Genomic DNA, 24395 nt, shown 5'->3' with positions numbered 1-24395 from the left:
TCATCACTGGAAAAAACAAAGATTTTCACCTGTTTCAAGTAGATTTTTTACTTGAAATAAGTAGAAAAATCTGCCAGTGGAACAAGGTTTTTTTTTGCTTGTAATGAGAAGATAAATCTTGTCCCACTGGCAGATTTTCCTACTTATTTCAAGTGAAAATTTACTTGAAACAGGTGAAAATTGTCAAATAAGTTATTTTTCTGGTGATGACTCTAAATGTTGAAATAGCAGTAAAACCACATTCATTGATGAAATGACATAAGGGATGGAAAGGGGGGATGGCAGTTTTACTGGGGGGATGATTTGGACCGTTTTTATTTCAGGGAGGGATGCCGTCCCCCCTCATCCCCCTCAACTCCAGTACCGTGTATAAGATGGTGAATGAATGGCATGAGGGGTGGGTTGCTCGGGGGCTCGGGCGACATCAGGAATATTTGTCTTATTTCTAGTTAAAATGTCTAATTTTAGTACAAAAATCTCATTACACTTAAAACAAGACTCATCACTGGAAAAAACAACAATTTTGACTTGTTTCAAGTAGATTTTCACTTGAAATAAGTAGAAAAATCTGCCAGTGGAACAAGATTTTTTTTTGCTTGTAATGAGAAGATAAATCTTGTTCCAATTTTCTTTTTGAATAAACAAAAGCAACATTCATGGTTCATTTATATGAAATATTTTTCACAATCATGCATCCTTTTTTAAAACATTAAAAGCAAAAAAAAAAACAACAACATAATTTCACTCAAGTGTAATGTTCAAGTTAACTGAATCCACAAAAGCATATTTGCCTCACCAACCCAGATTCTCCAAAACTAACAGAATTTGCATGTTGGGTCCATGTGGGTAAATTATTTTTCTACTTATTTCAAGTGAAAATTTACTTGAAAAAATTGTCAAATAATTTATTTTTCTGATGTTATTTTTCTGGTGATGACTCTAAATGTTGAAATAGCAGTAAAATCACATTCATTGATGAAATGACATACGGGATGGAAAGGGGGGATGATTTTGATGTTTTTATTTCAGGAGGGATGCCATCCCCCCTCATCCCCCCTCAACTCCAGTACTGATCATGACAACTACAACAAACTTTTCCTTCCTGAGTTATTACTTTTCTGCACCATATGCCAGTCACTTTTGGTGTGTTACATTTCCCACACGTGATCAAAAAGTGTGCAAAACATTTGTGTTGCATCTGTTTAAACGGTCACTGTCCCGTCTGGTTGTGTATCCTGTGTGTTTTTGTTGCTCGTGCAGGCTGATTCAATGGAGAAGAAGAGTCTGCGTCTGTGTGTGACCTTCCTGGAGCTGATGGCCAAGCAGACCAGCAGTGTTCTGTTGGAGATATGTGCCGAGCAGCGTAATCTAAATGACCAGGTGGAGTCTGAACCTACTTCAAATTTCATGAAAATAATTGTGGAGCAGAGTAAAAGTGTGCCGTATCCAGGGTGCGATTCGCCGGTGGGGATGGTGGGGATTCCCCCCCCCCTCTGGTTTAAATTACACGTCCTACCCTCTGTTGAATTATTTTTATTCTCGGTGGGGACAAAATGTACGACGGAGTATTAGGGCCAAACTAAGACAAAAAAAAATTGGAAATTACGAGAATAAAGTCGTAAAATTACGAGAATAAAGTCATAATGTTGCGAGAATAAAGTCGTAATATTACGAGAATAACGTCGTAACATTACGAGAATAAAGACGTAATTTATGAGAATAAAGTCGTAATATTACAAGAATAAAGTGGTAATTTATGAGAACTCTAACAGGAAGAGTGTGTTAAAATGTTGAATATTGAACATCTTGTATCTAATATTACGACTTTATTCTCAAAATATTACGACTTTATTCTCAAAATATTACGACTTTATTCTCAAAATATTACGACTTTATTCTCGTAACTAATATTACGACTTTATTCTCGTAATATTACGACTTTATTCTCATATTATTATGACTTTATTCTCGTAATATTACGACTTTATTCTCATATTATTACAACTTTATACTCGTAATATTACAACTTTATTCTCATATTATTATGACTTTATTCTCGTAATATTACGACTTTATTCTCATAATATTACGACTTTATTCTCGTAATATTACGACTTTATTCTCGTAATATTACGACTTTATTCTCATAATATTATGACTTTATTCTCGTAATTTTACGACTTTATTCTCAGAATATTACAACTTTATTCTCGTAATATTACGACTTTATTCTCATAATATTACAACTTTATTCTCGCAACATTAGGTTTTGACTTTATTCTCGTAATTTTACGACTTTATTCTCGTAATTTCCAATTTTGTTTTATCTTAGTTTGGCCCTAATACGCCGTCGTAAAAATGTATCCCCCCCACCCAAAGTATTTTCACCATTACATCGTAATTATTAACAAGTAATAACCAAAATACACAGAGTCCGTGTTCATTCTGCTTGTGCTGTGATTTTGATACCGGGAGCGAGCCGCGCCTACAGAAAGCAGTTTTATTTTGAAAACCAACCGGATTTTCTTGCATTCCAAAAGTCCGACTTCCGGTCCGCCAAAATAAAAGACAGTCAGTCAAATGAATGAAAAAATTAAAAGAACCCAGAGCAGCATATCCTCATATTTTACAGGATCACAACCAAAAATCCAGAGAAAAAATGCGACAGAAGATGAAACAAGATCTGACATTGCTGATTGCAGCTCCCATGTTTTCTGTTAAACTGATATCGAGAAAGAATTAAAAAAATATTAATTTTGTTTATTTATTTTTATTTGGCACATTTAAAAACAATATTAGGAGAAAATATTTCTGCAAATGCAGTGCTTCAGTTCATGTTCAAAATAGGCCTACCGCCTACGTTATGTAGCTTAAGTGTAAGGTTTACACAAGAAACAAGTTTTCATATAGCCTATACTGTTGTACGACGGAGTATTAGGGCCAAACTAAGACAAAAAAAAATTGGAAATTACGAGAATAAAGTCGTAAAATTACAAGAATAAAGTCAAAACCTAATGTTGAGAGAATAAAGTTGTAATATTATGAGAATAAAGTCGTAATATTACGAGAATAAAGTCGTAATATTACGAGAATAAAGTCATGGCCTAATGTTGCGAGAATAAAGTCGTAATATTATGAGAATAAAGTCGTAATATTACGAGAATAAAGTCATAAAATTACGAGAATAAAGTCATAGCCTAATGTTGCGAGAATATAGTCGTAATATTATGAGAATAAAGTTGTAACATTACGAGAATAAAGTCGTAAAATTACAAGAATAAAGTCATATTGTTGCGAGAATAAAGTCGTAATATTACGACTTTATTCTCGTAGTATTACGACTTTATTCTCGCAACATTAGGCTATGACTTTATTCTCGTAATTTTACGACTTTATTCTCGTAACATTAGGCTATGACTTTATTCTCGTAATTTTACGACTTTATTCTCGTAATTTCCGTTTTTTTTTGTCTTAGTTTGGCCCTAATACTCCGTCGTACTGTTGGACTGCTGTTGTGTGGTAATTTTTCTGAATAAAAATATTTCTCAAAATTATCCCCCCCTTTTTTTTTTTTCACAAATCGCACCCTGGCCGTATCCAAATGTAATCACGGCAGCTGGAGTTTGTTATCAGTCTGTTTGAATGAGGTGATTTGGGAATTTGAATAAAATGTTATGACAGGCCTGAAACTGTGGAGTTATTATTGTAGTTTTGTATTTCTAATCCTTCAAGTCTAATGTGATGAAAGCTCCCTTTAGAGTTCGGTTCCAGCTAAATGTGAACGAAAACGTTTATTGTTTGTGTTTGAGAATCTTTTGCAATAATATACTTGTCTGGGGTGAATTATCTTACATTTCCTTCATCTGTATTTCTTTGTGTATTCCATCTTTTCTCTTTCTTTATCCTTGCAGCTGCTCCCTAAGCACTGTGCTGAGACCATCAGTGCCGCTCGCTATAGAAAGCAAAAGAAGCCGTTACCAAAAAGAGGAGAAGTCCAGAAGGAGAAGCCCGGCGCTGAAAGCCTGAGAAAAGACCGGACGGTGGCCACCAAGTTAGCTTTTCTTTTTTTACTTCCTTTGACTATTACGATCACCTTTTCTGCTGCTCTCACACTCTCCTAAACTTATTATAATTATTCTGTCTTGGCAGAAGTTTTGATTATATCTAACTGCATAGATTCATGGTTTTTGGAAATGTGTAGCATTTTTTTTTTCTTTTTTAGTTTAGTTTAGTTTATTTTCGGTCATGACATCACTAAAAAAAAAAAAAGAATAAAAATTATAAAAAATTATCATTACATCATTATAAAAACAATCTCATCAAGTCTAAGAGCGGATAAATAAACTAAATAAATCAAACTTGAATTGCAACTTAAAGTTGGTACTGTCGGAGGAATTCATCTTTTCATTAGGAATGCTGTCCCGTTTTTACATTTGACTCATAATTAATTAATGCTCAGTAATGTTTAAGTCATGATGATTGAATGTATAAATAAATACAGGTTGCATCACGCATTTCTGTCATTAATCACCATCTTTCTATGATGCATTTAGGTGGACCCATTTACAAAAACTAAATAACATCCGCAGCATTGTTTTCATTTATGTATGATGTAAAATGAGTCATTGTTTTGAGAATGGAGCCCAGAATGAACAAAGTAAACAGTGACTGCATAAAGATCCTCCAGGACCTTGTAAAGTTTTTACGAGGGAACATGGTTTCCACTAAATGCTTGAACTTGTAAAGTGGGGGTTAAAATGCTCGCATGATATATCTGTAAGAGATAACAGTTTATTGTTGATTCAAATGCAAACTGTTATGCAATAGAGTTTTTTTTTTTAATTTCAATTACAACTTTGTTTCAAACCCTTTCCTTTAGTCAGCTTTTCTAAATGTTAAATGAAAGGAAAAGGCTTGTTTTTATTAATTATCTGTATATTTATTTACTTACCAAACAGGTCATTAAGTGCATACATGTTTATTACAATACACTTCATATTAATGCATTTTATGTAAGTGAAATCCATTAAATAGATTAAAGTAGCTGTCAATTAATATTCTTTCTTTGATGATACGATAGAGAAGTAGACATGCAGTATCATAAATGAATCAATAAATCATTTCTAAATACAGAAAAGAAAAAAAGCCAAGAAAAGAAAACAAAAGGCATTGAACAAAACAAAATACTTAGTTAATAGTTAAAAAAAAATGAAACCACATTAAACATGAAACTTCAGCTTTTATTGTAAATTATTGACTTTTCCTTTTTACTAATAATTCATCAATAATTTTGTGAAAAGAAAAGTATAATAATGATCAATGTACAGTAGATTTGTTCTTGAAATTAAGTTGGAGTGCTCATATAGCATCATAAGTGAAATATTAATACTCACATCAGGTTTGAATTGATCAAATCACGATAAGTCCCACATTCAGTAATCAAAGTGTTAGCATTTAAAACTCTGAAGACAATTTCAAGGCATTCCCTTCAACCTCTTCTTACCAGCAGTTATTAGAAAGACGGGATGAAAATGTTCCTCCCAAGAAGACATAATTGGTTTTGAACTTTATTACCCTCCAAGTTTAATCGGTCAAGGTTGACAGATATTCAATAAAAATAATAAAAACTAGAAACACAACCCTTGTGCTGACTAGATAGAAACCAATGCAAGAATTTTACGGTCAGTACCTTTTATTTTGGTGTTTCCATAACATTAAAACTGTCTGTAAATAGTTACACGGTCTCTTAAACGCTGAAGGATAGGAATGCTGCATCTCCTCCAGCTTCCCTCCCGTTTACTTCATTACAAAAGTATGCTTTGAGTACTATTACTTCTGTAATACCTTATTTGTATGAAAATAGACCGGGTCGGAAACCCAAAATGTTGAAAGAGCCATATTGGACCAAAAACACAAAAAACAAATATGTCTGGAGCCGCAAAAAATGAAAAGTCTTGTATAAGCCTTAGAATGAAGGCAAATGGCGAAAGGCGAAATGTCGAGAAAAAAGTCAAAATTTCAAGAAAAAAGTCAAAATTTCGAGAAAAAAGTCGAAATGTCAAGATTAATGTTGAAGTACACTCGCGAGAAAAACATCGAAATGTTGAGAAAAAAGTTGAAGTGTTGAGAAAAAAGTCGAAATGTCGAGAAAATAGTCAAAATTTCAAGAAAAAGGTCGAAATGTTGAGAAAAAAGTCGAAATGTCGAGAAAAAAGTTGAAATGTCGAGAAAAAAGTCGAAATGTCAAGATTAATGTTGAAGTACAAATCTCGAGAAAAAAGTTGAAATGTTGAGAAAAAAGTCAAAATTTCGAGAAAAAAGTAGAAATGTTGAGATTAATGTTTAAGTACAATTTTGAAAAGAAAGTCGAAATGTCGAGGAAAAAGTCGAAATGTCGAGATTAAAAAGGAAAGGAAAAAGGAAGAAAAAAAGAGAAAAAAATGAAAAAAAGAAGAAAAAAAGAAAGAAAGGAAAAAAAAGGTCAAACATTTTTGAAAAAGCTACAGGGAGCCACTAGGGCGGCGCTAAAGAGCCCTAGAGCCGTGGGTTGCCGACCCCTGAAATAGACCATCCATGTCTTAAGTCACAGTTGGAATGTTTGCACTAAGATCCTCCAACGATGCTTCATCTTTCCTCTGTGTCTCTTCTCTCTCCCCTAGTGTGGACAAGCTGCACCTGATGCTGACGGAGCTCTGCTCCACCTACAGTCTCTGCAACGAGCTCCTCGTCTTTGACCACGCCATCATTCCCACGGAGTTCCTGGTTTCTCAGCTGGAGACACGCCTGACTGAGTATGCTCACTGAGAAGTGTGTGGTGTGGTGGTGGGGGGAGTTGTTCATCTATATTTCACCTAATAAATCATCAAGATGATATAATGAGTTCCGAAGGCTGAACGAAAACAACCTTAAATGTTCTTGACATGACATTTGCACATTTTTTTTTTACCTGAGTAGCACACCACTGTTTTATGAGCAATAAGTGTCCAAAATGTGCTAATTACAGTAACAACATGATTGTCTGCTCCTGCAAAACGGTCCATTAAATATGATAAACTTCACCTCTGCATAAAGTAAGGCAGCAATTGTGCTGATTTTTATTTTTTAAATTCAGATCCAGTGACTGAAACCTGGCTCGCATCTCGCTCAGGTGGCGGCACAATCATTTAAAGGTTATAATGTAGTATTATACACAACCAGAATCTTCATACATATTATATCTACAAGGACTAAATAAAAGTTTATTCAGAATCAGAATCAGATTTTATTGACCAAGTTTGAACATTGCCCGACAAGGAATTTGACTCGGGTAATTTCACTCACTGTACCCAGATTTAAAAAATAGCAAGCAGTAAATAAACAAATGTGGCACTTATTAACATATACACAGTGTGCAAAATACCCATCCATATTCAGGGGGGTCTCTAACTCGCGTTTTTTTTTTTTTTTTTTTTTTTTTTTTTTTTTTTTTAACAGTGGTGGCCCTATGCAATAAACCAAAACAATGAGCCTAGTATAGCCTATGACAAATACACGCACACTTTTAACCATTTTAGATGCACGTTGTTTTACTAACAGGAGGCAAAATTGTGCGTGACGATGCAGAATGTTATTTACAAATTAAATCTGATAATTAAAATAAATAAAAGACATTAATTGGCACCACACTGGTGCACAGTGCACTTAATGAATAAATGCCAGGTAGGACACTGGCGCACGACCAGTGCATTGCAGAAACGAATAAACAAATAAAATAGGATAATGTATTTTTTTAGATAAATAAAAAAAAATACAATGAAAATGAATTGTGCATTCAAATAACAGTAATAACAACAAATGCCACTATCGGAGACGTGCAATCAGTGCACTTAAACAGATCCTCAGCCTGCAAAATGATGACTGATTATTTAACGTTATGTAACCATCCAGGAAACTATGTTTTAAAGGAGCATGAGGCAGGATTGATGTGACGTCATGCACGTTCTCCCCGTTCTCCCGTGCCGGCTTCGCTGTTGGCTGCAGTACCCCCAACGGCCGTCATGGTGAAGGGTGGCGCTATTGAGTGCCTCATGCTCCTTTAACACAGCTGTGTGAACACATTCACAAATTCCACTCATAACAGGTGATCACGCAAAATTAAAAAAAAAAAAAACATGATGGCTCTCAGGTGGGTTCAGGCCATATTAAGCAGGCTGGCCTCTTACCTTAAGTTAAAGCAAGTCACTGCTAGCAGCGGGAGCAGTAGCATCTGCCCTGGAGCCCTTGGCCTCGACCCTCCCGTATTTTGCATTCTGCATATACACATACACAATTAAAAAACTGAAAGGTGCATTCCTCCATCTGGAAGGCATGCACTTGTGTGCCTCGTTTCTGCCAGTTCTGTGACCCAAACAGGAACTTCAGTTTTATCCTACAAAAGTTCTTTTACAGGTGAAATTCTTCTACTGGCTTTTTTTTGTGGCACTACATTCATGCTGTAGAAGTGTCAGTTCAGTATTTACTTTTGTCTTGATGAATATGTGGACCCAGGGTAACCTTACGTTTCTGTGTTTGTGTTCTGTTAAGTCTCTCCACCTCGTCACGTTAACATAGAAGTGCGTGAGGAGCAGCGAGCTCACAGCGACTGGTCCTTCGTTGGAAATACGGTCAGGGAGAGAAAGTGACAGAAAGGAGGGCTCTAAAATTAAATAAATAAGTCTGGGCTGAAGACCCGGGGGGAGTGGAAGCGTTGCCCTAATGAGAGTTGTGCCAAGTCACCATGGCTCGTTTAACCTGTTTTCAGCTCCCAGCTGACCGCCATCAGCCTGGATACAAGTGACGTTGTTTAAACGTGTTTCTCCAGAATCATCGTGAGAATGGCCAATTACAACCGGACCACCCAGGAGATAACGCGTCCCTCTGACCTCCTGGCCGGGATCAGAGCCTACACCGCCAATCTGCACCGATTCTCCAGCTACATCAACATGGACGTGACGCGGCTGGTGAAGAACGTCCTGCTGCAGCAGACGCAGCCGCTGGACTCCCACGGAGGCCAGACCATCACCACCCTCTACACTAACTGGTGGGTGTGAGAGCTCTGCTGCTTTAAAACTAATGTGCCTACTGTAAATATTTACATCCACGCACTCACATCTGTAGCACAAGCATTTATACTGATGAACCCAAGTCCAACTACATATACATGTCACACAAAAAGTACCACGGCACTCAGATGTTTCCTCCTTTAGAGTTTTCCCCACCGTGTTTTCCGCAGAGCTGGGTAGAGTAGCCAAAAAATTGTACTCAAGTAAAAGTACTGTTACTTCAGAATAATATGACTCAAGTAGAAGTAAAAAGTAGTCATTCAAATAATTATTTGAGTAAAAGTAAAAAAGTACTTGGTGAAAAAACTACTCAAGTACTGAGTAACTGTTGAGTAATGTCTGATTTATTTTTTTAACACAACCATTCAAACAGACAAAAGTGCAAAATAATCATCTTCAGGCAAATTAAATCAATAAAATAATAAAATAAATTAATAGAGATTAACAGAATCAAAACTTCTGTAATACCTTATTTGTATGAAAATAGATCAGGGGTCGGCAACCCAAAAGGTTGAAAGAGCCATATTGGACCAAAAACACAAAAAACAAATATGTCTGGAGCCGTAAAAAATGAAAAGTCTTGTATAAGCCTTAGAATGAAGACAAATGGCGAAAGGTGAAATGTTGAAAAGAAAGTCGAAGTGTCGAGAAAAAAGTCGAAATGCTGAGAAAAAAGTTAAAATTTCAAGAAAAAAGTGGAAATGTTTAGAAAAAAGTCGAAATGTCAAGATTAATGTTGAAGTACAAATCTCGAGAAAAAGTCGAAATGTTGAGAAAAAAGTCGAAAAGTTGAGAAAAAAGTCGAAATGTCGAGAAAAAAGTCAAAATTTCGAGAAAAAAGTCGAAATGTCGAGATTAAAAAGGAAAGGAAAAAGGAAGAAAAAAAGAGAAAAAAAGGAAAAAAATAAGAAAAAAAAGGAAAAAAAAAGGTCAAACATTTTTGAAAAATCTACAGGGAGCCACTGGGGCGGTGCAGGCAAATTAAATCAATAAAATAATAAAATAAATTAAAATTAATAAAAGATAGCTTAAATTAAAATAATCTTAAAGTAAATTCAAGTACTTTAATAAATAATAAAAGAAATAAAATAACAGAATAAAAAAATTAATTAAGCACAAAATTTCAAGCCTTTGTACTACTTTGTACACAGGCAGAACTAGAACAACAAGAACTCATATAAATATAATGTGTGTGTTTGAGTCTGTGTAAATGTGACAAAACATGCAAAAACTAACATTTTTCCCAAAGAATCACTCAGTGATGTCATGAGATTGACGCGTACGTGGATAAAAGGGATAAAAGGAAAGTAACAGCTCAACGTAGCCTAATGTAGCGGAGTAAGAGGAACAGTTTCTTCTTCACAAATCTACTCAAGTAAAAGTAAAAAGTATAGTGATTCAAAACTACTCCTAAAAGTACAAAATTTCCCAAAACTTACTCAAGTAAATGTAACGGAGTAAATGTAACTCATTACTACCCATCTCTGGTTTTCCGTCAATGTGAAGGATCGTTTCTGTCTTTGATTCATGTCTTGTAGTTACTGTAAGTATTGGAGTAAGAATGGCTGTGGATTTATTATTGCTTTAAAAAAATTGTTTTCTACCCTTCAGGTTCCTGGAGGGTCTTCTGCGTCAAGCCAGCAGCTCCCTCACCGTCCACTGTCCCACGATGCACTGCTTTCTCAGCCAGACAAGTGAAAATGAACAAAGTTGCAAAGCAGAGGAGTTTTCTGATGTGGCAGGTGAGTGCTTCAGTTTGAGTCTTTTAGCTGGCAGTTAGAAGTTAATGGGTTTGAAGTGTAAATGGCAAATCTTTAGCACATTTGTGTATCTTCTCAAAGAAGGCACTAAATCAGGGGTCGGCAATCCAAAATGTCGAAAGAGCCATATTGGACCAAAAACACAAAAAACAAATATGTCTGGAGCCGCAAAAAATGAAAAGTCTTAGAATGAAGGCAAATGGCGAAAGGCGAAATGTTGAGAAAAAAGTCGAAATTTTGAGAAAAAAGTCGAAATGTCGAGGAAATAGTCAAATTTTTGAGGAAAAAGTCGAAATGTCGAGGATATAGTCAAAATTTTGAGGAAAAAGTCGAAGTGTTGAGAAAAAAGTCGAAATGTCGAGAAAAAAGTGGAAATGTCGAGAAAAAAGTCGAAATGTCGAGAAAAAAGTCGAAATGTCGAGATTAAAAAGGAAAGGAAAAAGGAAGAAAAAAAGAGAAAAAAAAGAAGAAAAAAAAGAGAAAAAAAAGGAAAAAAAGAGAAAAAAAGGAAAAAAAAGGTAAAACATTTTAGAAAAATCTCCAGGGAGCCACTAGGGCGGCGCTAAAGAGCCGCGGGTTGCAGACCCCTGCACTAAATCATATAGGAGGAAATTAATACAACAGGTGAATTTCCAATTATAGGATTATCTAAAAAGTGATCCAGATTAATTATGGGGACACATGTAGTCCACTAAATTAAGAATCAAAATGACAAAATGAATTTCAGTCATATAAGTTTCATTTGATAACAGATTACCTTTCTTCCATTCATTCAATGAAAATGTTTGCATGAGAAAATTGCAAAGGGGCAACAGTAAAAACACACTTTATCCTTTGTAGTTTACTTTTTGCAGACACATACACAAGAGAGCCACATGCAGCTTTAATGTGTTTGTAGGTTTATGTGTCACCACGGGTCCAAGAAATGACTCACTGTTTGCAAAACTTGTAGATGGTTATCAGTTCGGTGCATGTAGAGGAAGCATTATTGCTCAAGAAGGTATGGAGCTTGTCATTGTGGTATTGGTTTTTTTTTAACACCACTGCAGTTTATTCTGACTCTGCCTGGCTTGTGTAAACTGCAGTATTACTTGTCATGTACCACACTCTTCTGTCCATGCTTCATAACTATTCCAGCATCACTTCGCTCTCTCCCACACAGCTTCCCATTCCACCTCCACAACAGTCGTATGAGAAGACTATATTCATTTCACTACACACTTTGAGTCATGGGTATAACCAGTTGAGGTCCCCTCTCAACCAGAGTTGAGGGGGGATGAGGGGGGATGAGGGGGGATGGCATCCCCCCCTGAAATAAAAATGGTCAAAATCATGTAAAACTGCCATCCCCCCTTTCCATCCCTTATGTCATTTCATCAATGAATGTGGTTTTACTGCTATTTCAACATTTAGAGTCATCACCAGAAAAATAACTTATTTGTCAATTTTCACCTGTTTCAAGTCAATTTTCACTTGAAATAAGTAGGAAAATCTGCCCGTGGGACAAGATTTATCTTCTCATTACAAGCAAAAAAAATCTTGTTCCACTGGCAGATTTTTCTACTTATTTTAAGTGAAAATCTACTTGAAACAGGTGAAAATTGTTCTTTTTTCCAGTGACGAGTCTTGTTTTAAGTGTAATGAGATTTTTTTTACTAAAATGAGACATTTTAACTAGAAATAAGACAAATATTCTTGTTAAGATTTTGAGTTTTTGCAGTGATTCATTTTACTTATCCTGTGAAGGACAGAGTCATATTGATAAGTTCAGAAAACAGTTTTTTATTTTTATGTTTTGATGTATTTGATGTAAGCCCAGTGGATATTTAAAGCTTACAGAAGGCTGCATTTAACTGCTGCTATGTCATTCCCGCAGTATTTCTACAGGTGTTTTGGTCAGTGCTATTATTTGTAATATATTATATTATTTGTATTCAGCACAAATGATCTGTCCCCATATGATACAATCCACCACCCCCCCTGATTTTTTTTTTACAACTCGAGTACTGGTTATAACATAGTACAGAAATTGCAAGGACACATACACGTCACAACACACCTCCATACATTCGTGCTGTCTATATTTGGTTTTCAGCAACAACCTGCCTGCCCTACAGTGTTTTGCTGGCCAGTCCGTTAACCACCTCCACTCTTATCCAAACATCTCCATCTACTTTCATTCACATGTCCAGCTGAATGAGAGGTTTTTTCTGTTCTCTAATTCAGCTATACTCCTTTTCACTTTATCCTATCGCATCCAATTAATATAGATGGTATTGAAATTAATAGAGTAAGGGAAAGTTTTTGGGTGTCATGCTGGATGAGAATTTGAATTGGAAATCACATATACATTATACAAAGATAAAAATATCAAAAACAATTGCTCTGTTACACAAAGTAAAGGATTCATTGGACAACAAAGCATTGTACATTTTATATAACACTCTGATTGTTCCATATCTGACCTACTGTGTTGAAGTTTGGGGAAATGCCTGTAAAACATTTATATTCAATCAATTTTCATTCTGCAAAAAGGAGCCATAAGAATTATCAGTAAAAAACGATATAGAGATCCAACAAATCCATTATTCCTTCAGTTAAAATTGTTGAAATTTCATGAACTAGTAGACCATAGTATTCTGCAAATTAGGTTTAAAGCTCATAAAAAAAACTTTACCAATCAACATTCAGAAAATATTTGAAAAAAAGAGAAAGCAAGTATAACTTAAAAGGAACAGAGATTTAAAAAAAAAAACAAGATTCAGGACTAAATTGATGGAACGTGTTTCTGTGGAAGGAATCAGTTTATGGAACAATCTGAATAAAGAAAACAAAGAATCCAAATCAAACATTACATTCAAAAGAACAATTAAAGCCAGTATGTTAAGTAAATATAATGAAATATGTTAGTTAAGTTTGATTGACATACCCCTAGACGGCGATAATTTTATTTTATTTTAGTTTTTTATTCACTTAGTTGTTGTTTTTTTTTATTTTTAATTTATGTTATTTGTGAAGTTATTTCTTGGAAAAAGGGGCAGATCAGAGAAGATTCTTCTTCATTCTGCTCCCTTTTCATTCACAATTTAAGAACATTTGTATTTGTATTGAATTGTTTTATTTTTTGAATGAAATAAAGAATAAATGAAATAAATGAAATGACATGTAGAAAACCTACAGTAACTCTACAGGAATTCAGTTCAATACCACCTTATGTCAAAATAATGCACAATAACCTAGATTTATTTCACTGAATGTATGTCTGTTGACCTCCTTCCCATCTTCATCACCCCTCATTTTGTTTTTGCCACATCTGAACAGAGTTACAGGCCCTGGCAGAGCTCATTGGTCCATATGGGCTGAAGTTTCTGGGTGAGAACCTGATGTGGCACATCACCTCTCAAGTCAGCGAGCTGAAGGTACAGTATGAAGCAGAGGTGTCAAAAGTATTCCCATTCATTACTCAGGTAGAAGTATAGATACTAGAGTTTAAAAATACTCCTGTAGAAGTTGAAGTATCAACTCAAGTTTTTTACTCAAGTAAAAGTATAAAAGTACTGGTTTCAAAACTACTTAAAGTATAAAAGTAAAAGTAATGTAAGGGGGAAAAAAGCCATTAAGGACAAAAGCCATTGAAAATGAATGCATCTTAGTATAATGCAAATATATTAAAGAACCATATATGTGTACTATTGAGCATTAACATGTGTTTCAGAGAGCAGGAGATATGATGACTAGTTGCCTATAAGTATTGTAATGGTGCAAAAAGTCAAACTTCAGAGGCATGTTATCTTTTATCCTAACCTTTATTGGAATGTACATCCAAGTTTAGTTGCAGGAATCTGAGGGAACGGATGTAAGAACAAAACTGGACAAGAACATCTGAAACAACCACAACCAAATTCACTCTATCCGGATGGAGCAATTTAACTGGATAGTTTTTTTTTAAAGGCCGAAATGAAATAGAGTAACGAGGCTGTTTTTTAAATGTAAGGAGTAAAAAGTACAGATAATTGCGTGAAAATGTAAGGAGTAAAAGTAAAAAGTCGTCTGAAAAATAATGACTCCAGTGAAGTATAGAAGTGTAGAGTACCTACTTAGGTAAGGTAACAAAGTATTTGTACTTCGTTACTTGACACCTCTGGTATGAAGCAAATAGCTCGTTTAATTTATATTTGTAGATTACAATTCAGCTTTTAAGGCAATTTTACTTTGAGCTGATGAATTTTAAGTGTCTCTAAAACTACGCTGACTCTGCTCGGAGGAAATAGGTGAAACCATAAACTCATGTTAGTTGGTTGAAGTGTGATCAGCCGTGTGGGAACCGAAAACCTTTAGTTTCCCAACTCAGAGTTGATCTGTTTCAGTTACATGCAGTTTGATCTGGACCAGACCAGCAATGACTTATCACCTGATTATTGAATTAAAAGAACAGGAGCAAATGAAAAGTTAATAAAGATGGTGTTTAGAGTAATAGTTTAGTGAGCTGTTTTTTTTTTTTTTTTTCTTTTTTAATTTAATTTAATTTTTTTATTTATTTATTTTCAATTCTTTTTTTTGCGTAATTAATTCTTATCCTGCTATAATTTTATATCCATTTATTTTTATTTTATTTTTATGTTTCTATGTTGGAGGGGTTAAAAAAAAAAGGGAAAAAATATCTTTGACTTGTGATTTTCTTTTAGTGATACTTGGTACACTACGGTCACTGAATGTAGTGATCTTTCTATTGTTTTTTTTCTTCGAAATAGTTATGAAGATGTATAGTTGCCATTGTTACTTTGGCTATTGATCTCAATAAAAAAATTAAAAAAAAAAAGTTAATAAAGATTACCTTTGAGAAACGAATATGTAATCAACTCCATCCCCTGGATCGATGGCTTCAATTGAAATGAGGAGTTACAAAATGAAAAGCCAGAACATGTGTCACAGCTGTGACCTTTATGAAATTACTCACAACTAAAGGTGTTTTTATCACTTTTTTTTCCTTCCTCCTCTTCTGTCAGAAAATGGTGACTGAGAACATGGACATCCTGGTACAGATGAAAAACAACTTCGACAAGCCGGAGGAAATGGTCAATCTTAAAAAGAGGCTGACAGGTGAGAAGTGGGAAGAGACACATGTGCTCAAAATAAGAGGATGGAATATGAAAGGAGAAGCTCAGGGTTGAAAAAGGTTGAACACAAAGTGAGAGTGAAGGAGTTCCAGGACAAAAACAAAGTATGAGGGAGGAAACTGAAATGGATTAGAGGAAGGATGATGGCAAGAAGGGAATGAAAAGTATTGTTAATGCCTTATTCTAAGCAGAGAGCACAGTATTTTTTATTTTCCAACAACTTCAATACTTTTTCTCTGTACTTTCCTCTTGTCTCATTCTCATCCATGTAAGTGGACTTTTTAAAATAAGAATGGTCTAGTAAATAAGTCATGACTATTAAATCACAAGAAATTAATTTAGCATGTTCAATATAAGACAATCTGATGTAGCAGCAGGTGTAAATAGCCAAAATGAACCAGTACATGTATAAACTAAATATTTAGACTAATTCAATAATACACTAACATTTTAAGATTTGTAATTTGTAATTTATTTATTTATTTCAAAACACTGACAGTGCACAATAAGATATTAATCTTTTGCAAGAGAATATGCATTGTGCCAGGTTGTAGCAACTTGCTATTTTCCACCTGTAGTCCCTGGGCAGGTTGATGGAATACTATATAAAAATTAGTATAGAAAAAGAAAAAATAAGTAAAAGAGCAGAACAAAGCAAAAAGACCATAGATAAAATAGATAAATAAAACATGGAATCAGATTCAACAGAGCATGGGATCTGTCAGATCTTGGCACCTAAGATTGAATTTTAAATCCCTTTTAGACCACTATTTTATTTTACTCTAATTATTCCACAAGAATTATGTGATTGTCACAATTAAATTGCTAATGAGGATTCTCTGAAATAAACTATACATTTTATTTTATGGTTTATTATTATTGTTTACTGTATAAATACACCATATGTGATGAAGTTCTTTCTTTGTTGCACCATATCAATATACAACAGAGAAGTCCTGTTTTTTATAGATAAATGCAATTTTTAAAACAATCACAAATTAACAATCACATTTACAGACATCCAAAATCTATTTGTCTTGTTACTTCACCTTTTTTTTGATCATGGTTGATTTTAAGATTTATTTTTGTTTTCAAAAATGTTTACAAAATCCACATTTTCATTTATGCTGCAAAATTAGAAGTTAAAGGGGACCTATTATGAAAAACAGTTTTTTTCTTGCTTTAACATATATAAAGTGGTCTCCCCTCAGCCTGCCAACTCAGACAAGGAGGAAAGCAATTCTGCTCCCATCGTTACGTAACGACGGGAGCGATTTACATAGGTTGGCCTCCGATGCGTGAAACCACGCCCACAACTAAGACCCCGTCCACACGTAGCCGGATATCTGCGGATATCTGCTAAACCGGAGATATTTTCCTACGTTTGGACCTGTCATCCACATGAAAACGCAAATAAACGAAGCTTTAAAAAAACTCCGGGCAAAGTGAAGATTTTTGAAAACTCCGTTTATGTAGATGCGTGTAGACACACACAACCGGAGTTTTGCGTTTTCGAACGTCACATTATGCGTCAAAACAACAACAAATCTGCTCTGACGTGCGCCTTTTGTTCACTACAGAACTACAGATGATCCAGCATCTGTTCTCCAAGCTATTTATTAAATAAATGGTCTCTGGTCTTGACCACCGCTTACTGCGTTACACCGACACAGAGCCTACAACCGTAGGGTACGCGGCGACGCGCACCCTACGGTGCCCGCGGAGCCGCCGCAGAGCCCGCGGAGGTGCAGCTTCCCGGGAGCCGCAGATGATCTACAGGTTAGAATGCTTATGAATGTGGTCGAAAACGCAGATCTTCGGTTATGTGTGGATGCAAATTTTTTTATAAACGGAGGGGGGAAATATTCGTTTTTAAAAATACCCGGCTACGTGTGGACGGGGTCTAACTCCGCCGTCCGGAGCTTCCGCCATTTTTTCGTAGCGATGTATCGCGTCATTCAGGCAGCCAATCAGCACAGAGCCTCATTATCATAGCCCCGCCCACTCAGAATCCTGCATAGATAATGAGGTTAGAGAATGAGATGATAAAGACATGGCTCAGAGGCTGAATTTCTAATTTTTTTTTGCTAAAACAATCAAAAGCTTGTTTTTAAGACATTCAATGCCTGTTTAAAATAGGTATTAGATGCCATAATAGGTCCCCTTTAATCAAAGAGCAAATAACCACGTGAGCAGTCAAAGATTTTCTAGAAGAATGTAGTCTGCCCGGCGACAGCAGCTAGTTTCACATCCAGCTCTGAAAGAGATGCAGGCTCCACTCAGTGATGGAGAGTAAACCAGAAACAATTCACAACTATTCATCTGCTTCCTGTTCCAGGTGGAGAAAACATCCTTAAGAGGATGACCATCATCGGGGTGATCCTGTCATTCAAAGCAATGGTACAAGACTGTCTGAAAGACGTAAGCTCCACCAGACACTCGTCATAACTTTAACAATGAAACTGACCTTGATATGGAGCAGGTATAGAAAAAGAAAAAAATATGCTTGAAATATTTCAGTTCAATAAAGTCATATGTGTATATGTATAGGATTGAGAGGAGACACGGAAGAGAGGTTCGTCTCACTTTACAAATATTTATTAAAAAAAGAAAGGGAATGAAAGACAATTATGAATATTATTGTTTTTCACTAAATCATCGAGGGAGACACATAAACAGGCAGAAAAATTGTGAATGAAATTTCACCTGTTCGAGTTTAAAGTTTAAAGTTTCCAGAGGGGTTTTTATATTGACCTAATGCAGGGACCGGCAACCCGCGGCTCTAGCGCCGCCCTAGTGGCTCCCTGGAGCTCTTTCAAAAATGTTTGACCTTTTTTTTACCTTTTTTTTGTCTTTTTTTTCTCTTTTTTCTTCTTTTCTTCATTTTTTCCTTTTTTTTTTTCTTTTTCCTTTCCTTTTTAATCTCGACATTTCGACTTTTTTCTCGAAATTTTGACTTTTTTCTCAACATTTCAACTTTTTTCTCAAGATTGTACTTCAACATTAATCTCGACATTTCAACTTTTTTCTCGACATTTCAACTTTTTTCTCAAGATTGTACTTCAACATTAATCTTGACATTTCGACTTTTTTTCCTTGAAATTTCAACTTTTTTCTCGATATTTCGACTTTTTTCTCGAAGTGCATAATGAAAAAAAAAAATCTTCCCCCAGTTATAACTTATATAGATACATGCAGCATGTGTTGCCGTCATTCTAAGGCTTACTGTATACAAGACTTCATGTTTTGCGGCTCCAGACATATTTGTTTTTTGCGTTTTTGGTCCAACATGGCTCTTTCAACATTTTGGGTTGCCGACCCCTGACCTAATGGAAAAGGCTTCAACTTCAATTCCTACTCTTTGACATTTATGTTTTCATAATTAACCAAATTCCAGCCTTTTAATTAATATTTTACAAGTCACATAATTAGCATGGTGCTTTGTTTTACAATAAGAATAAGAGTGAAAATTAAATATTACAGATTATTTTTATGCCAATGACATAGTATATTATTTAAATACCTCTTTCTATGTATTAAGTGTTTTATCTGTATATAATTCCAGTTACAGTACATCGTGTAATCTCATGATCTAGATTCTCCACAAGCATTGCCCGTACCTGATGGCGCCCATTAAGTGCCTGAAAGACTTCATTTCCCCAGACGCTGATATCCAGGTAAACACAACTACCAACGGCAGAGTTACACACTAAAAATACATCATTACGTGGAAGATAGATTATTACATCACAGCTAATTAACAGTGTAGAAAAGGCTATTTACCAGATATGCTATTGCATCACCTACATCCAAATGTGTCCCCTAGAAAGAAGGAAAGTGAGCCTTTTTATGTCTAATATTTTCTGTATCAGACCACAATCATTGCCTGAATTTAAAATTAAGGAAATACAGGCTCAGATGAGCAGCAGCACATGATATGTTACACTGTCATTATTTATTTAAACTAAAACTAAATCAGAATGCAGAAGCATTTCCACAGAGATACAGAGGGTTAGTAGGAGCGCGGTGCTGGTAATAAGAAGCATTTCATTACCCAAGGGTGAGAACCTTTATAACAGCAGAGGTGTTGGCAGTTTGCTGGTGTGTTAACACAATGTCAAGAGGGAAAGACATCAGCAAAAAACTAAGAGACACACTTGTTACTGCCCATCAAGCTGAACTCATCATTCTACAGAAAGAAAAATGATAAGAATATAAACAGCTGCCAATCTCCTCACAAATAGATGTCCCAGCAAGATCACTCAAAGCTCAGACTGTGGAGCTGCACGGAAATCCAAAAAGAACAAAAATAAAAAAATGAATTCTCAGATTATACAGGCATGTACTGTAAATTTTTATGGCGTAACAGTAGAAACAGAAAATATAGCAGAACTGTGGTATATTTCTTCCAGTGGAAAGCCTCTTTTCTCTAAAAAGAACATGGTGTCAGACCTGGGTTTAAAGGAGGACTCAGATGCAGACCGAGAACGGTAATGACAGGTTTTTATTTGGATGCTCTTGAATCTCTCAAGACAGGGTGACAAACAAACAGCCTATGAAAAACTAGACGTCAAAGGGCGCGGTGACAAAAACCCAGGAGAAGGAAACAAAACTAAAAATCACTCCAACCAGAGAAGAACGCTACACTGATCTAAATATCCTATATAAATCTCAAAATCAAATACTCTCACGGAGGGAAAAAAACGAAGCTGACAATAGTAAAAAACTAAGCTACACTAGTCAGGACTATAAAGAAACAAAAGGCGCTCCAAAAGGGAGGAAACAAGAAAGGGGATCAAAACTACTTTGAATGTCTCACCAAAAACGTTATCAAAAAACAAGGTCACTCTTCTTCAGAGGGATTACAAAAACATAGAAATACAAACTTGGCAAGGGGTCGAAGGTTCTTGGTCAAGGCTGTGACAGGCTGGATGTACTCGCAAGGACGAGATACTCCCTGCAGCCAGACAGGGGAAGACAAAGACTAAGGCCCTGTCCCAATTCTCCCCCTAGCCCTCGTTTTCATCCCTTCCCCTAAATTTTGTGCGTTCCCGTGAGGGTAGTGGTGTCCCAATTCCTCTTTTCACCTAGGGGGAGTGGGGAAAACGAGGGCAGAGTGGCTATGAATTGTCCCTTCACAGCGAGGGATTTCAGATGCTGACTCGCTGATCTAGGGACCAAAACATTTCCCAGAATGCTTTTCGTCGTCATTTGCGGACTGAATCCAAAAAAAAAAAACATGGCGGACATTTCTTATTTTTTAGTGAATAAAATCAATATTTTGAGTTAGTTTCCGCATAAAAATTAGTTTTGATTACATTGCTAGCGAGAAATATATATTTTACTTTCATAATATTCACTCAGTGAATGTACATAATCACTTTTTTGTCCGTTGTTCACGAAGATCGCGCAGGAATACAGGCTGTTAGGTTACGGCGTAGGTTACGTAACCTACGCCGTAGGCTCTGTGTCGATTTACCGAGGAACCATAAATCAGCTCCGGAGCCGGCAGTCAGGCAGAAATCCAAAAATTTTCGGAGCAAATTTCTTAACAGGCGTAGCTACAACTGTTAGATTTCATCTATTAAACCAACATCTTCCTAAATGATTTATTTCAGCCAGCGAAATTCTCAACAGAGCTGCAGGTTTCTCTCCCGGGTTAGGGAGAGAAACCTCGGGCTGTGAGCTGCTGCTGCTCCCCGGGGCCGGCAGACTCTTCTCATCTCCGAAAACATCGGGTCAAATTTCTTAACAGGCGTTATTTGGATAAACTGAGCCCAGGTTGGGGATCTTAACGGTTACTTTTACGCCTGAAAAAATATTAAAACCTAATAAAGTGCCATATTAACAGCGCTACAGCTGAAATTAAAACAGCTTTTGGCTCTCAGCTTCCTGATCAGGGTAGGGATGAAAACGAGGGGTAGGGGGAGAAATGGGACAGGCACCTGGGCCAAGTGCCCTAGATTTCAAGTGCCCTAAAATCTCCCCCTTCTTTTTTAGGGGGTAGTGAAGAAAAGTAGGGGGAGTATTGGGATTGGGCCTTAATACCCATGAGGAGAGGTGACGCAGGTGGAAACAATCAGGGAATCAGGGGAGACATCAGACTGGTGACACAGGAGGAAGGGCAAGTGGCCGCTGTGTGACACATGGTAGCACATCCTTATCCTCCTATGCTTGCCAAGTTGCATCTAAACACCTGACAGGACTTCTTGAATAATATCCTTTGGACATATTAGACTAAAGGGGGGATACTTGGTGATAATAGATGGTGCCACTTTGGGAAATACAGAGGTAGAAGGGTGAGGATTTGCAGCCACAAGTTCTGTGCACTATGGAGTCATTAAGATGACCATGAACCCTTCTACAGAGCCCACTGTATCACAGTTTTCTAGAGTAAACACTGAAATTGGCTCTTACAACACTTACTCTGTGGTGGCATCTTCCAAGAATTGTGCACAGATTAAAGCCTTCTAACATCAATGAGCTGAAATAATGTTACAAAGTGGTTTGAAGTTCCTCCACAGAGATTTGAAAGACTGATATCACACAGAAACCCAATTCAGAGTTATAACTGTTAAGGGATGGTTCTTCAAAGGGTTGGGTGTTTCACACTCTACTTTTTCATCATGGCTTAGTTTATGTGAAATGCATATTGATATGGTGAAATAAGTCATGGTTTGTTCTTCAGAGATTGTTAGTTTGTTGAGGCATGACGGTTATGCCTGCATTTACCTTATATTATAGGGGGGACTGGCTTATTGCTATTAGCATAAGAATACAGGCAATTACTGGTGCATGCATGGCATCCTTTAATACATTTAAACCAGGGGTGTCAAACTCATTTTGCTTGGCGGGCTGGATTTGACCAATTTTTTTCTCGCGGGCCGCACGCTCAAAATAACAAAAACGGTGCGAAATGTCTTTTTTCTAATTCTTTTTTTTCACTATTGTTATCTAATCCAATATCAGTTTAGTTAATTTTAAGAAAATATAAACTTTGTGTACCCTCTTAATTATGTCAAATATATTTCTTCAGGATCTCTTCTTGAAATTTCTCGTTTTTTTTCAAATTATGTAAGATATTTTTAATATCATTTTACAAAGATAAACAGAAACAAGTATGGTTTTTTTATATTTAACTTTTTTATAGGAAATTTAATTAAAAGCAAAATCTTTCTTATTACATCCGAGAGTGTTTCTTTGTGATTTAGAGATTTTTCCAGTACAATTAAGTATATTTATTTTCAAAAATTGGCGCGGATATTTACGCCAGTGTGCCGAAAAAGTCAGCACTTCTTTTTTAACTGTTTTACTTCGTCACTATCCTCGTATTCAAGACTGAAATTCTCCGAATAAATATCTTCTATCCTCTTTTTTAGCGGTGATATTTTTCCTGCAAAGATATATAATAGTAGTCAGTTAATAAAAATAAACGACCGTCTACAAAGAAATAAAATCGGCAAATGCATTCTAGAAAACTAAAAAAATTGCTCTCTTTGTGGAATAACGATGGATTTGTAGAAGAAATATATTATCGGATATGCTGCGATTCATGGCAATTATTTATGCCTTCCTTTTTAGTAAATTAATATTACATTTTTTGGGTTGGAAACTTCTTGCGGGCCGCATGAAAACCTCTCTCGAGCCGCACAGTTGACACCCCTGATTTACACTATAGATTGTTTAAAGCAGTAAATGTAAGATTTGAAACCTAAGAGATACAACATCTATTTCTTTTAGTACCCACCAAAATGAATCCCTTATCTCCCTGTGGAGCGGTCTGTGTGAATGTGACTCATGAACTCTCCCTCCCTTTACTTACGTCTGGCTTCTGAGCGAGGCACGAGAGCCGTGCCACGGCCCGGGCCAGGATAACCCCAAAGACGTCAGCAGGCCCTTCATGCCTCCGTGAGAGACACTGTGATTGCTGCAGCCCTGCTCTCTGAGCCACATCAGTGGAAACATTCAGCCCAGACGGGCCAACGCTGCATGCAACCAGAAATAGGCCGAGATCAAACGCTGTGTTTTAAGATAAAGACGTCCACCAGTGATTTAATGTCACAGCTTAAACAATATACTGTATATCACATATGTACAGATCGGTATGTGCTGTGGGCAAGGGTGTAGGTTTGCATAGGGACGGTAGGGACATAACACTACCAACTTTTCAGGAGGCTCAAATTGTCCCCACCAACTTTTAAGCAACCTTATTTGCATTATATAATGAGTTCAGATATAAAGGTAATTTAGATTGTCTTCCCAAATGTAATGATAGAATTGACCCTACCATTATTAAGTGAATTATTTTTATTATGTTCAGACTTACATTTACCCCTTTTCACTTGCTGATTTGCTGTTTTTTTCCCCCTCAAACGCACGTTTTGATTGGCTGATGACTTGTAATAAGGGAGAAGAAGGTGAAAGAGACAACCAATTAA

The 24395-nt window shown here is 36.1% G+C and overlaps 1 protein-coding gene across 1 annotated transcript in view; it reads left to right on the top strand.

The window, feature by feature from the left end:
• The window catches only part of nckap1l (NCK associated protein 1 like), a 56022-nt gene that overhangs the window by 19548 nt on the left and 12079 nt on the right, over window positions 1-24395 (top strand). Inside the window, 9 exon segments of the mRNA XM_061726712.1 lie at window positions 1261-1380; window positions 3912-4051; window positions 6660-6791; window positions 8840-9058; window positions 10692-10822; window positions 14162-14259; window positions 15847-15940; window positions 18296-18378; window positions 19554-19634. Coding sequence (XP_061582696.1) covers window positions 1261-1380; window positions 3912-4051; window positions 6660-6791; window positions 8840-9058; window positions 10692-10822; window positions 14162-14259; window positions 15847-15940; window positions 18296-18378; window positions 19554-19634 — 1098 coding nt within the window.

This window comes from Cololabis saira, chromosome 8 (assembly GCF_033807715.1).
Source record: "Cololabis saira isolate AMF1-May2022 chromosome 8, fColSai1.1, whole genome shotgun sequence".
Classification (NCBI taxonomy): Eukaryota; Metazoa; Chordata; class Actinopteri; order Beloniformes; family Belonidae; genus Cololabis; species Cololabis saira.
Note: the sequence above shows the minus strand (reverse complement) of the source record. Positions and strands in the feature narration are given on the sequence as shown.